This window comes from Lineus longissimus, chromosome 3, assembly GCF_910592395.1.
Source record: "Lineus longissimus chromosome 3, tnLinLong1.2, whole genome shotgun sequence".
In the NCBI taxonomy this organism is placed as follows: domain Eukaryota; kingdom Metazoa; phylum Nemertea; class Pilidiophora; order Heteronemertea; family Lineidae; genus Lineus; species Lineus longissimus.
In genome coordinates, this window is record NC_088310.1 from 19,276,767 (window position 1) to 19,292,138 (window position 15,372).

General features: G+C 43.2%; 2 protein-coding genes across 2 annotated transcripts; one reads left to right on the forward strand and one right to left on the reverse strand.

The window, feature by feature from the left end:
* Positions 1-1,036: 1,036 nt before the first annotated feature.
* Positions 1,037-15,095, reverse strand: LOC135484120 (serine-arginine protein 55-like). Its single transcript, XM_064765262.1, has 8 exons — positions 15,029-15,095; positions 7,415-7,561; positions 6,794-6,864; positions 6,381-6,500; positions 6,178-6,247; positions 3,697-3,770; positions 3,376-3,504; positions 1,037-3,113 (listed from the first exon to the last, which is right to left on the reverse strand). Exons 2-8 carry the CDS (start codon positions 7,535-7,537, stop codon positions 2,819-2,821), a joined length of 882 nt encoding a protein of 293 aa, XP_064621332.1. The 5' UTR covers positions 7,538-7,561; positions 15,029-15,095; the 3' UTR covers positions 1,037-2,818.
* On the forward strand, positions 8,609-12,745 carry LOC135484837 (uncharacterized). The gene has a single exon (XM_064766528.1). The coding sequence runs from the start codon at positions 8,609-8,611 to the stop codon at positions 12,743-12,745; it is 4,137 nt and encodes a 1,378-aa protein (XP_064622598.1).
* Positions 15,096-15,372: the final 277 nt, after the last annotated feature.

The window sequence follows — 15,372 nt, forward strand, 5'->3', positions numbered from 1 at the left end:
GAACAGATTGTGCCAGGACACAGCTTCAGATTGATAATCCGCTGGCTGTCTAGTGAGGGTTATATGTATCTCAAACTTGTCTCAATTCAGGTCGCTAAGGAAACTTTCGACCGTAGGCAGACAGATACAATACATGTATGTCTTGTTAACCAGCCGTTCACTGCATGGCAGAGACAGTTTGAAACCAGCCATCTTCAAGGACACTTTCAATTGAGGGAGGACAGATTTGTCTCAAGGAGTACTGGTTGTGTGGCTGGACACTTTTTATGAGGGAGACCAGACATAGATGAGATGCCCATCAATAAATCATGGCCTGTTCTCAGGCTAAGATAGTTAAGAACTGTCTCCAAGTCTAAAGGTTATGTGTTGGCACTTCCAGGCTGGAGTATTTTCGACAGAGGGACTACAGATTCACATAGACAAGCTTGACCGTCTCATTAGCCGAGGCAGCTCAGATAGGTTTCCATGAGAAGAAGCTGTGCCAGATTACTTTTTATTGATGGAGGTCAAATTTACATAGCATACTGTCCAACATCCATTGTCACACAATCTTTACTCTTGGAGATCTGAGCCTTGTCAGCCAGCGAAAATACTTGTGGGTTGTCAAGGTGAATCTGTCCTCCCTTGCATGCACCGACTCAACCTAAACGCATCTGACAAATCGGAGATGGCTCGAACGATGAACTGACCATGGGTTATCAATTGAGCGCACATGAAGACAAATTAATCAAGCAATTTCTGTGCAACTAATGAACAGTGTTTGTGATTCACATTGATAATCCACAGGCTGGTTGTGACATCTGTACACAGTGCACACAACAAAGACAGGCCAATCCTGTTGCATACATTAAGGACTGGCCAATCCTGTGGCATACAAGAACTGGCCAATCTTCTTGCATAGAACAAGGACTGGCCAATCCTGTTGCGTACAACAAGGACTGGCCTATCCTGTTGCATACAATGAGGACTGGCCAATCCTGTGGTATATAAGGACTGGCCAGTCTTCTTGCATAGAAGTTACAAACAGATGCTGACATTTAATTAAAATCTGTCAAGTTTTATTTGGACACTTGCACATCCAATTACAACTAACATACACACAATGATATAAGAAATGCAGTACCGAGGGCGGATAAAAAGTGATAAAAGTTGTCAAGTGTGTGTCTAGGATACAATGACAAAGGAGTAATTTGGTACCGAGAGACCAAGGGTCACCCAGCAAAATGATACAAAGAGACGGGCTAATTTTGTTTAATCTTTCAAAATTACAAGGGTTTCCTAATTGTCTTCTTTAGTTCTTTTGATAATTATTTCCTCGACGAGCAAGTGAGGATGAAAACAAAGTTTGGCGAGTAAAGTTAGAAAGTTATCTCAGAGAAGGGGACCTTAGTCCTCCCACAGTTGATAATATACGTACAAATTTATACTGGTTTCCAATACAATGTAGAACTATAAACCAACAATCAATCTTTACATCAAGGAACAGCATTATCAGAAATCAAGCTGGTTTCCTGAACTATCAGACATGGGAAATCTATTAACACATGCTTTAAAAGTCAGTTTGATATTATTTCATTATCTGTGGAAGAAAAGCGATTAAAAGCGCGCCCATAAAAGCAAGCGCGTCCATAAAAGCAAAGAAAATTGATTGCAGCTTTACACACAATATTAGAAACTCTGTGGCAATCTGAACTTGGTGACGAAAAAGGAAATACTGAACATACAAGAGGATGATAAGCCATAAACTCTTGTTTCACTGATGTAAGACCACTTCATTAACCGCTACAAAACTGACACCGAAGGCCAGGCCAAAGAATCACATCATGACCAGGGGACACTGGTGACACCAAGCATAATGCATAATAGCATAATGAATCGCACAGAAAAACCACTTGTACACTTTGGAGGCCGACTAGAATTTTTAGAAACAGTCTCATATTGGCAATAACCCTTGTGGCAAGATACTGAACGTGGAAAAAGCTTCAGTCAGAACAACAACATAAAACACACATTTTTTGCCACCACACATTATGCTTACATCTATATGTATTTAGAAAAACTCCCAAGTTGCAAGCATAGATTTGAAATTGGTTACAGGTAAACAGTGGTAGTGTGTACTGATATTTTATTCTAAGAAACCAGTAATGCGGGTACAGGTGAGGCTTTAAAAAAGTGACTTTTTGGTTGGTATCTACACGTCAATATAATCCATACTCATGAAACATGTCAAGTGTCCTCAAGAAAATGTTGGGTCATCCAAGTTGAAGCTGGTGCCTCCACTACTACACTACTGGCACTAGCAACGGCAACATGGTTATAGGCAAGAATTAATGATAATTATTAATTCTTGGTATAGGCAATAATAATTTTTAATTCTTGGTATAGCCAATAATACTAAATTAATTCTTGGTATAGACAACATAAGCTCATCTACAGGCAATAAAAGCATAAAAGATTCAGTGCCAAGGATAAGAGTCTTACTGTTCAGTGAGCCAGAAGGTACGGAGGATATCAAAATGATACTAACACAGGCAATCACATACCAAAGAAGAAGCATAGAGAATTTTTCAGAAGTCTCTGTATGTATAATCACTGATGTATAAATCATTGTCTTTCTATAGACTCAATTGTTTTTTCCTCGAGTCTTCTAGAGTATATTTTCTTCAAGTGTTCTGGAGTCGATTGCATATGACATTCTGTCCTTGCAATCTAGTTGCTCCAGTCACACTGTGCCATGTTCAAACAGTGATATCAGAGTTTGGCGCAAAAGTCAATTCAAGTCTGGCGCAAAAGTCAATTCATTCGATGAAAGCACAGTTCACTCCCTATCAGATCCTCGATCAGAATCATCCTTTGTGTGATTATTTCTATCAGGTGATGCACTTCGTGATCGACTCCTGCTACGACTCTTGCTGGCGGACCTCTTGCGCGGAGACCTGCTCTTACCACGACTCCTCGACCTCGATCGTGACATGGACTTGTCGCGACTCCTATCACGGCCATGGCTCACGCTGCGGCTTCTACTCCTGGAGCCACTGCGGCTACGCCTCCTGCTTCGGCTTCGTGATCGCGACCTCGAGCGTGACCTGCTGTGACGACCTCGGCTGCGCGACCTGCAACAGAAACAGCACTTTGATGTCAAATAATATATCACATCAGATAAACTGATAACAGTGGGGAAGGTTCAAACTTGAAAACATTTAACTCCCTTGTTTGAAATAATTCAAGAACCAACTGCACCTCAAAACTATTGAAATAGCTGTTCTTCTTCTCAAATATGGTTATACATGTTCTCAAACTCTGTAACAATCAAAATATAGAGAAGTCGTCACTCATCTACAAGAGAAATATCGTGAAAAAGATTAGCATTCTTACCTGCTTCTACGACTGCTGCGGCGCTTTGGCTTATCTTCAATCAGCTTGATTCTCCGCCCGTTTATCTCTGTGTCGTCCATTTTCTCCATTGCATTCTTCATGCCGCTATAGCTGGCAAACTCGACAATTCTGGAAAATAAACAACGAGTGCAGATATTTAAAGAGAATTCAGGACAGAATCCACTGCATTTCCCAGACTTCACCACCTTGCACAGAACAGTATATTCCATGAAGAGAAATGCCATCCAGGATAGATGTCATATCTGGGAGAAAAAATTACAGACTTGAACTGATATTACATCGTGAAATATAAATACCTACCCTTCATTGCGAACCTGCTTGTGTGCATCAGCGTAGGTGACCTCACCCGCTTGGCGCATGTAGTCCTTCAGATCCTGAGGAAAGAAATAGCAAACAAAGAGTCCATTAGTCAAAAATATTAAAATTTCAACTGAAATTTACTGATCCAATTCCAACATCCTTCAAATGGATGAATATCCTGTTACGGGGTCTGAAAAAGGAAGGGCCAGGAAAAGGTGTGGCTTTTTTCGAGGTTTTTTTTTCCACAATTGAGCACATTCACCACCAGAGGACTAATCAAAGTGTAAGATGAAAACAGTTTTAGAAGTAACAACAATGGTATTAGATTAGATGTAATAATCGGTTGTATTTTATTTTCAGGTCCCTTTTCGGGTTGACCAAATCAGCCAGACCTCTTAACAGTGAACATGTGCATATGTGTTTTGACTGCTTAGATCTTTGACGGGCATGGGTGTGGGCTTTTATGGATTAGACAGCCATCTCTCGGTGGCACAAAGCAAGGAAATTCTTAACTATCTATTCACATGTCCACCGTCACTATCTTGAGGGTTGTCCAGATTTATAGGATGGAGCCAATGCACGGCTCAAAACGTCTTACCGAGAACTTACGTTACGAAATCACTGCAAGATTGGTGCAGCACAAACTGTCACAACAAGAAGGCAAGAAAAGGCTTAAGTTTATACATAACAAAATTCAAATGCTTAGGAAACATTTTTTTACATCACCGATTTAACACAAAAAATCTTTATTGGAAAAAAAGTTTTTAATTTTTTTCATTTCTGTTCAGGATGATTCTCCTTTTTTGATTTTGAAACTTCTTTTGAATAGAGTGCTGGTACAGTTATGGGTTTTTTACTTGACGTATCAAAATAAACATACACATCTTAGCCATTAACTTAGTGTAACCACAAAAGGTAAGTTGAATGTATCATCTACAGCTACTTTCATGGCAGGTGTCTGTGCATGTGTGTAAAACACAAAATTAAAAAATTACCAACTTTTCTGCATATTGATCTTTGTCAAATCAAGAAGATTTCATAATCTTGGGTTCAATTCCCAAATACATTTCCATTCAGGTACACCAAATAGCATTGAACACGAATGCAATTAAACTGCACATTAATTACCTTTACGCATGTGAAGACCTAGCCCTGAGTGAACCTAGTGGTGGCCCTCAACAACTGGGTGGTGGACTTTGCATCCTTCATGCGCTACGACTGAACTGGACGCCTTGCGGTGCCACCTTGACCTTAGAGAGCATGGCAGCTACTACCCCGAGGGGTAACGGCTGCCGCCCAGGGATGCATCTTGCGAACGCCATCTATGATCATCATTGAAACTGCCATCTACTAGTATGATCATCAGTGGGGCCTCTCATATTGACGCCATCAAATGCGATCGATTACATCCTCAACGATTGCACATGACATCAAAAGGACCGATTGAATATTGATCCTCATCACACGACTGGCCACAACCCAAAAGACACGCTCTAGCTTCAAATGGCCAACCAGCCCGTATGGACACATCAGTCAAGAGAACGCCCTCAGCCAGCTCTCAGGGTTGACGGTCGCATCTCTGCACAGTTACTTTCTACCTCACCTATCAAATGGCTGGGGTTATCTTAGGAAAGGAAGACAACATGAGCTTAATAACATTAGTTGGCGAACATGGTCTTGGTGCAAGTTTAAAACAAGTCTGCATTGTGAATGCCCCTTAAAGAACAAATCAAACACCATCCATTAAAATTTTAAGATGCCTCCATCAAAAGATTTCTACAATCTGATTGATAAATGCCTCTGGTCAAAAAGCTTGGTTAATAGTAGAAATTAATTCATCCAATAAGATACACCCTTGGTTGAAAGAGTACCAACCTTACATTTTTTTATAACTGTACAATGCAGACTTACATCCTCCTACAAACACCCACTTTAGTTTATCCGAGCAGTAGCAGTATCCACTTTTTTTCCAAAGGCCAACAAAGTCATTCCTTCCAAAGGGCCATCACTTCAACCACCCCACCAACAACCTTTCCTGGTTGTTGGCTTTCATTTCAATGACACGCCATTGATTTTTGTCTTTATTCAACCCTTCCCAAACATTGGGTCCATTTTGTCATGCCAAATAGTCTGTTTTCACTAGGCCCCAATAACACTGCTAATGACAAATTCATCCCTGGAATGTGAAAAAGGTTAATAGCCTAAAGCCTAGCAGGAATCACACTCCCCTTCAGACGCAGACATCACTTCTCACACTCTGGAATGCAACAAAGATTAAGAAAAAATAAGGATGACATACCAAGGAAGGTGACAATATCAGTTTTTTCAGTCGAAATTCAAAATCTCTGATTTTTCACATCTTAATCATTTCTTGTGCTACCAACTTGATGGAGAAGTGGTATGTGATAAAATTCATGTTATCTCAAGAGAAATGTTCACCTTCAAAGTTTGTCATCCACAACCCTGCAATACTGTGCTTACCTGCCAACTAACTCGCGAGGACAGATTTTCAACAATCAAGCGGTACTCAGTTCTTGTCGGAGGACCATACCTAAAACGAGACAAGGTTTTCAATTTACAGAAAATACTTCACCAATAATGCTAACAGTGATAAATACAAGTAAATTACTGCTGTAGTGCTCTCAATTTTTTAGTATAGAATCTAAAAGGCAGTCAGAACTTACTTGTCTCGTCCACCTCCCCCACCACGACGGCCACTGCTGCTGCGCCCGCCATAGCCACGGTCTCTGTCCCGCCACATGTCCTGACCACGCGGGCGGCCGCGAGCAATCTCAATCTGAATTCTGCAAAACAGGAGAATAATTTCATCTGAATAAGGTGGTCAAGACACTGAACTATATTTCCAAATGATGTAAATATCTCACTTGATACAAGGCAGATTTAGGAGCCAAGGACCTAGGAACAATCACTTGTAAAAGACTTTGACATTCTTTGTAAACAGAACAGATTTAGGAGCTGAGCTTCTTTTAAAAACAAGCTGTTAAATATTTGATTGAGTAAAGTTAGGAGTTAGTTTCTTCTAATGCACCGAGCAATTTCAAGAGGGAAAATACTGGAAACTGGGTGAATGCATTACCTTTCACCTCTCATCTCTCTCCCATTCAGTTCATAGACAGCATCATCAGCATCACGGTGGTCATCAAACTCCTGCAAGAGTGAATCATAACATAAGAAACAAGAAGAACAGATACTACAATGTTATTGTAGAACAGAAGCTAACTTCAGTTCAGTGAGAATTGTCTCAAGGTGTGATTCGACTCGAAAGCTTATTCATCATAACTGCATACAATGTACGTCACAATCTTCCGTAAAACCTGGCTTGTCAAAAATCAAATAGATTCGAAAGTTCTTAACAGTCTAAATATATTTATGAAGAATTGTGGGCACCAAACCAAAATTGGCAGCGTAGAACACCAAGTCTCACAATCAATCAACACAAAAGGTTTTAAACCACTGTTTGCAAAACAGTTGCAGTTGAACCTCCTTTTTAGTGGACACCTCTCTATTAGTATTAAGGATAACCTCTATTATTAAGGACACAAGGTTTTGTCCCAGATTATGGCAGATATTAGTTTCCATTCAATTTGACAACTCTAATCAGGACACCTCTCTATTAAAGACAGCACTTGTCCGTCCCGAGGGTGTTCATAAAAGAGAGGATCTACTGTCATTCAAAACTACGGAAAACGTTACTCACAACAAAGCCATAGCCATCTTTCAATAGGATTTCACGAATCCTTCCAAAACCTTTGAAGAATCTCTCAATGTCTCTATCATTAGTGCCGTAAGGCAAACGCCCAACGTATATTCTGCTGCTCATGTTTTATGTCAATCTTATGTTTACCTGAAATTACATGTATCATCATCACAAATTAAAAATCAAGGGAACAATTATTTGAAAGCTGGTTAATTTGTACTACGCACAAAGAAGTTGATCAGGAATGATGTCTCACTTGGGCTATGCTACACTGATGACATCATGACGTTATTGACCTTTTCAACTAAGACGAACGAGGGCCCAAACAAAACAAATGCGCACACTCAGAACACACCAGAAGGCCTAAGCAAACTTCTGACAATGCCATAGGCATAAGCTACTGTGACCCTTGTTCCAGGTGAAACGCATGACTGACTGCTGTATCTCATCTGCAGGCCTTCTGGTCTGGTTGTTCTGGCGATCAACGAATTGACAAGATGACGATAAGAACTATGCCAGAGGTTAATTACTTTATGAAGAGGACTGTATATCTATATGGTACAAGCTATCATAAGATACCTACAATTCATTATAGCTGTAAATGCTTCAGCCTAGAGCCAGCGGCTCCGTACTAGTTTTACACACGATTGCGGTGTCTCTTCTCCGGCATCTACAACAGGCTATCCTCCGTCTCGTGTTCGATTGCAGACTTCGGTATTCCAGCCCGGAACGTCAGTAGAAGGGCGTAGTAGATTATATATATATCAAATTATTTTCCCACCAAGGGGAATATATCAATACAAGTTTTTTCCGCTAAGGGATATATACTAAAATGCTTCTCACAACTCAAAGCGTGCTACAACACAAACAGTCTGTAACATTGACTCAGGCTGACTGAAGCAATCTGACCGCTAGCTAGGACTATATAAATGACTTCGACTCAACCGGTTCTGCCCAGATGGCAACAGACTAGTCCTAACTAGCCGGCAGGTCGTAACAATAAACTAGCCAGTAAATTAAGAATACTATACCGCCACGGGTATTCTATAAACGGGGAGGTACGTCGAACAGCTGCGCATCCAGGAAGCTCAACAGAAGTTGGCCTTGGCGAAGGCCGAGGATGAGGCTGAGAGCGCGAAGTTAGAGGCTCAGCTGCTGGCCGAGTTGGATGGCAGAGGCATCGCTAAGCCTACCATGCCTACCAAGCCTGTCGTCTTCACGTTACCGCCTAGAAAGCAAAGAGCGACTCAATTTTTTCCTGTAGATTTCAGCCCAGCAGGGGAAAAGCACCAGATGACAGGGAAGAGACGGTCTGCATCCGCACACAATAGTTGGATCCAGCAGGTTCAAGCTCAGGACCTGGCGAGCTTGAAGTTTCCTATCCTATCCAGCAGTAATGAGAAGGTGGGTGAGAAGCCTGTTTTGCAGACCTTTGGTGTCCTAGCAGCTTCAAAGTTGAACCCGATTGACGAGTTAGTGCAGTCGATTGAGGAATCTACACCGATGCCAAGACCACAGCATTCCTCCACTCCAGCCAAAGATGTTCCAGAAGTTACACCTGCCGAGACGAAAGAGATACAGCGCTTCTTTCAGGGTCTGGCAAAACCTCATCTACCGAAATTCGATGGCAACAGAGACCGATTCGAAGACTGGAGGGCGCAGTACGAGGTATTTGTTGAACAATCTCAGGTACCAGTAAAATTCAAGATGATAATGTTGAAAAATGCCTTGTCGGGTCATCCCCTTAGGTTAATCAGCAACCTGGGGTATACGGCAGCACAATATAAGATGGCTATTTTTAAACTTGACCAGCGCTATGGGGGGGAAACTCGTACACTAAAGAAATACTTAGATCGCTTGCTAACTTGGAAGGAGGTGTCCGAGGGTGACTTGCGAGCCTTAGAAGAATTGTCTAACCAGATGTGCGATGTAATCTCCAAACTCGATGACACTGACCATGCCCGGGAGTTAATTGGTAACACCGTCTTGTATACTTTAGTGAAGCAAAAGGTTCCACACTCTCTCTTAGTGAAGTATGCAGAGCAGCGCAGTACAAATGCCCAGGATGGTTTGGCTGTATTCACGAAGTGGTTCAACCGGCAAGTTTGCTTGATGTTGGAGATGTCCGAGCTGCGTGCTCCTCGTACCAAGGAAAAAACTGCTGAACAGCCACACAGTAAAAGAAAGTCTGAGAGTAATAAAAGCCATTCTAATGCCGTTTCAGCCACTGACTCTAAGAAGACAACTACTTCCCAGTCGAAGCCTGCCGAACAGAAGGATGACAAGCGCCAGGGAACAGAGTTCGAATGCCCGTTATGCAAGGGCAGTCATCATGTGGTGAGATGCCAGTTGTGGAAGCCAGCCTCCACCGAAGAGCGATGGAAAATAGCGAAGGAAAAAGCCTTATGTTACAAGTGCCTGTGTGGGAAACACATGGCGAAGAATTGCACGAAGGAGCCCCGGAAGTGCGAGATAGACGGATGCCAGCGGACCCACCATCGACATCTGCACAAGAAAGAAACCAAGACAGAAGCTGCCAAGAAGAACACACCTGAGCCTGTTGGGTGTTTTGGAATTGCTGGCAATGGTCAGGTACGTCTGAATAAAGTATCATTAAGAGTTTTACCTGTTCTTGTTGCAGATGTTGATGGTCAGATGAGAAGATTGAACGCCTTCCTCGATGATGGGTCCGACTCCTCCTACGTTCGTCGATCCGTCCTGTCTGAGCTGGGGATTTCCAGAATTGAGGACCACACGATCACCATGTCAACTATGACGACGACTGGTACAAAGGTCAAGAGTGGTACAGTAACCCTGTCGGTGGAGAGTTTGAATGGCAACCTAAGGGTAAGACTGGGCTGTAGAATTTTGGATCGCCTATGCGAGGGGGTGCGTCCTCAGAATTGGGGCATGAATAAAAATAGATGGTCTCATTTGGCAGATATTGACTTCCCGAGAATTGATGGTGCAGAGACTGTAGACATAGTAATAGGATCCGATCATCCCGAGCTGACGATGTCTTTAGAGGAGGTCGCAGGACAGCCAGGAGAGCCGGTAGCACGTCTTACTCCCCTTGGTTGGACTTGCACTGGGATGCTAGGGACGTCTTCCCAGGACCAGGATGAGATAGGTGGATATGCAGCCACTTGTTCAGTTATGTCAGATATTCACTTAGATAGCTGTTTACGTGCGTTATGGAACCAAGATTTGATGACCGATGGTAAAGAGACAGAGTTTACACCCGAAGAGCAGAAGATTATAGATGGTGTTGAAGCTTCAAAGGTGTACCACAGGGAGCAGGGATGTTACGAGGTTTCCATCCCATGGATAGATGGCAGTCCGGAACTTCCATGTAACTACGAGATCGCCCGTCGCCGCCTGGTGTCCTTGGAGAGAACCTTGATGAAGAAACCGAAACTGGCGGAGAAGTACAAAGACGGGATGAAGCAAAACATCGAGAAGGGATACCTGAAAAAGGTGCCAGATGCAGACATTGCTACTGGGTGGTATCTTCCGCACTTTCCGGTGGTTCGGGAGGACAAGGAGACTACGAAGGTGAGGATAGTGTTTGATTCTGCAGCCCAGTATCAAGGAGTCTCCTTGAATGATAAGATGCATGCTGGTCCCAAGCTTCAAAGAGAAATCTTCGACATCTTGGTGAGATTTCGCGTGGGTCAAGTTGGTCTGGCTGGAGACATCAAGGAGATGTTCTCCCAAGTTTTGCTGTCTGAGAGAGATCGCAAATTTCACAGAATCTTATGGAGAGATCTAAATGTCTCACAAGCCGTTGAAGTTTATGAGTCGACCAGACTAACTTTTGGGGATAAAGCGTCTCCTTTTCTTGCCATGCATGTCTTGCAGACTCACGCCAGAGATCACCAGGATGTGTGCCCAGCTGTTGCCTTTGTGTGCCTGTACTGCACATATATGGATGATGCGATTACCTCGATTGATGGGACTTGGGAGGCCAAACAGCTACGGAAAGATTTGGCTGCCATTTTGATTAAGGCCGGATACTACATTCGGAGATGGTGCAGTAACGTCCTACTGGCATTGGAGGGAGTACCTGCCGAAGATAGAGCTAGTGGACAGTTGGAGGTGAGCGATTCCACTTTACCAAGCATCAAGGCGTTGGGGATCAGGTGGGATGCCGAGCCTGACTGTTTTGGGTTTGCTGCCCAGAAGATTGTCGTCCCAGAGGTCGTTACCAAGAGGTCGCTGTTGAGTCGCATTGCTACACTGTTCGATCCCTTACAGTGGTTGGCACCTTTCACCATCCGTGTAAAGATGATGTTACAGCAGTCCTGGGTTTTGGGATTGGGCTGGGATGAACCTATGCCTGAGGCCCTGGTGATAGAAGCAACAGAATGGTTCGAGGAGTTACCGAGGATAGAACAGCTAGTCATCCCAAGGCGATACTTTACCCAGCCATCAAATGAGGGAGTTGTTACCATTCACACTTTTTCCGATGCCAGTTCGAAAGCATATGCCGCCGTGAGTTATGCCCGTTATGTCTCAGCTGGCGGAGAGATAGAGCTGTCATTGGTCGCAGCAAAAGCCAGAGTCGCGCCCTTGAGAGCAGTGAGTATTCCGCGACTTGAATTGATGGGAGCCGTGCTAGGCTATAGACTCACGCTGAAGATTACTACCTTGCTGAAGTGTCCAATAGAAAAGGCAACATTTTGGACCGACTCACTAGATGTGGTTCATTGGGTACGGAATCAGTCGAGGCGATTTAAGCCGTTTGTGGCCAATCGTATTGCTGAGTTGCAAACTGAATCTAATCCTCACCAATGGCGTTTTGTTCCAGGCAAAGAGAATCCTGCAGATGTAGCCACGAGAGGGATGTCGGTGGAGGATCTGACCAGTCCGAATGTATGGTTCCAGGGCCCGGAATTCTTACATAAGGAAGAGAGCCAGTGGCCGACGTGGAAGACTCTGATCAACCCTACAGACCAAGCTGTAATCGAGTCTTCCAAGTCGTGTGTGCAGACAAATGCCATGGTTGCAGTTTCAACACCAGAACTTCTCGAAAGAATGAACTACACCAAGTACTCCACATGGAATCGATTGGTACGTGTGATGGCTTGGATTATAAGGTTTGTCCACATTGTTAGAGGAGGACCTCAGCAGAGGGTGAATCGACAGGAACCTGACAAGAATGGGTGCAATTCCAGCGAGTTAGATGGGTCTGATCGACAGTATGATGGTCATATAAGAACAGCGACAGTCTTGTCCAGAGGAAAAACGTATCGACGTCCTATCACGCGCCTTGTTCCGTTGATTGCAGCCGATGGTGAGACGACTACCGAAAAAGCAGACAAGAAGTAGGTTAAGTTCTGAGGAACTACATGTATATATATATATTGTGACATGGCTAACTCGGATCATGTCACGGGGAGGGGTGTTGTGACGATCAGTGATCGTTTGTTAGTGCGATCAGCTGACTTCTCCCTTGACCCGGTTTGACCCCGTTATTGTATTATTATCTCCGCGCCAAAAAATTGTTTACCGAGATTTTGCGAGATGTTGGCGAGACTTAGGTAACACCCATGGGCATGTGTGTTCAAGACAGCACTTCGACTCCGTCCGCGATTGAGTGAGGATCGCCGCCGGTTCTGTACTATTCTATAGATGACAACGCCCAGAAGTTCGTAGCGAGATGGTTGAAATGGTGGAAGCAGCGTTGAAAATGGTGGTAACGTTTTATGATTGATTCACGCCGTACTTTACCGATAGAATGGAAAATGCCATAATTTTACCGGTGTGAAGCCTTTCACGCTTTACGTACATTTGTATACGGCCGATGCACTGACCGTGTGTATCGTGCTGTGTTTGTAAACGTATCACCAGTTTGTGTCTTCCTCTCGCTAATGTATAGCTATCTGTGCATTTAATTGACATGGTTTTCTATAGTTTGAGAAGGGGTCTAAAAGGGGGGTGTATTAATGTTTGAAGGTGCATTCTGGTCTTTGCGGACCAGGTGCTTCGAATAGGCTCGCGTAGATCAGGTCGACCTGAGCAACTTTCCACTCCACTCTTTTAGGCCTATTTTCGATGAATGAGCTGTAATGTTGTTGATTCTCGGTTAGAATGAATCGTTATCGTTTAGTATTTTAGTCCATTGGTGTTATTGGACATACTCGAACCTGTTATATAGACTTTAATAATTATAGACCGTGCGAACGGATTTCTGGAAAACCATTATATAAAACCCAGTTGTATTTTGGGACTAAAAAGATGTTGTGTTAACCCACGTTTTAATCTGTGTATGTTGAATTCAGGTGACTGTTTGATAGTTATATAGTTAGAAGCCAGTGGGTGTGATTCCATCACTGTCTCTCCGCTTACGCCAGAAGCCGTGTTGACGATTTGGACGAATCCGCCCTGCAGAGATCGAGAAGGACGAGGCCTTGCTGTTGACGTCCCTCCCCGTTTATAGAATACCCGTGGCGGTATAGTATTCTTAATTTACTGGCTAGTTTATTGTTACGACCTGCCGGCTAGTTAGGACTAGTCTGTTGCCATCTGGGCAGAACCGGTTGAGTCGAAGTCATTTATATAGTCCTAGCTAGCGGTCAGATTGCTTCAGTCAGCCTGAGTCAATGTTACAGACTGTTTGTGTTGTAGCACGCTTTGAGTTGTGAGAAGCATTTTAGTATATATCCCTTAGCGGAAAAAACTTGTATTGATATATTCCCCTTGGTGGGAAAATAATTTGATATATATATAATCTACTACGCCCTTCTACTGACGTTCCGGGCTGGAATACCGAAGTCTGCAATCGAACACGAGACGGAGGATAGCCTGTTGTAGATGCCGGAGAAGAGACACCGCAATCGTGTGTAAAACTAGTACGGAGCCGCTGGCTCTAGGCTGAAGCATTTACAGCTATAATGAATTGTAGGTATCTTATGATAGCTTGTACCATATAGATATACAGTCCTCTTCATAAAGTAATTAACCTCTGGCATAGTTCTTATCGTCATCTTGTCAATTCGTTGATCGCCAGAACACTGGTTAGCGCCCCAACCAACTTCTCTGAAAGGACGGGAAGGTCAGGGCCCGCCGCCCAGGCCCAGGGGGCCAATCACATAATGCCATATTTATTATAGGCCTATAGTATAGCCTAGGTCTAGGCCTACTTACTACTTAGGCTAGTAACTAAGTAAGCCTATAATCAACAGTCAATGTCAATGAATGATTCAACAATGTGGACGTAGTACGGTAGTACTACTAGCAGGCCCTACTTTATGTAAAAGCACAGCAACAAAGTTTACTCCAAAGTTCTACTGAAAAAGGGAAAATAATAATGAAGTTTTAGTGCTCTCAAGGGCTAAATTAATCCATTATAGCCCTAGGCCTATTGTATCGTTATTGTATCGTTACTTGTCCCGTGTTGTGTGTAAAATGCACACTATACAGTCACAGTGCATAGCAATCGGGCCTACATCATGACATGAAAGAGAAATGACTTCTAAAATTATAGAAAGTGTTGTTTTATTAACCAAAACTATGACTTTCCAGAATCTACAGAAGTTACTCATATGTTTGATCGAAACAAAATCACATTTTATTGAATAAGGAGCTTGAAATCGGAACTTTAAAACACACCTTTCAACCAGAAAAAAACAATACAAAATTTTAGTAGCGTGTGTTGCGCGCGCACCTATTCAGATCGGAGCAAACTTCCGGGAAGTTCCACGAGACATGGTTAGAGGGCGCAAAATCGCGCGCTTGCACGTGAAAATAAGAGAGGACGACATGTTAGACCAACATATTTGTTTCTAGCAAATGTACAGCTTTTAGCAACAACTCTGCTAAAAAATTGTTGAGGATCGAGCCATTATTTGATGATGATGATTTGGTATTTTTGGGCCATTACGTAGCCATTACATATTTGCCACATGTCATTGCCATCACGTGACCCCGCCCGCGCAGGTGCACGTGGTTGCAGA

Bases quoted from the DNA above. Each gene is read 5' to 3' on its own strand.
- LOC135484120 (XM_064765262.1), bottom strand. From the start codon at position 7,537: ATGAGCAGCAGAATATACGTTGGGCGTTTGCCTTACGGCACTAATGAT. The intron at 3,505-3,696 runs GTAGGTATTTAT...TTTATTTTCCAG, and splicing joins AAGCAGGTTCGCAATGAAGG to AATTGTCGAGTTTGCCAGCT. The intron at 3,114-3,375 runs GTAAGAATGCTA...TTTCTGTTGCAG, and splicing joins CGCAGCAGTCGTAGAAGCAG to GTCGCGCAGCCGAGGTCGTC.
- LOC135484837 (XM_064766528.1), top strand. From the start codon at position 8,609: ATGCCTACCAAGCCTGTCGTCTTCACGTTACCGCCTAGAAAGCAAAGA.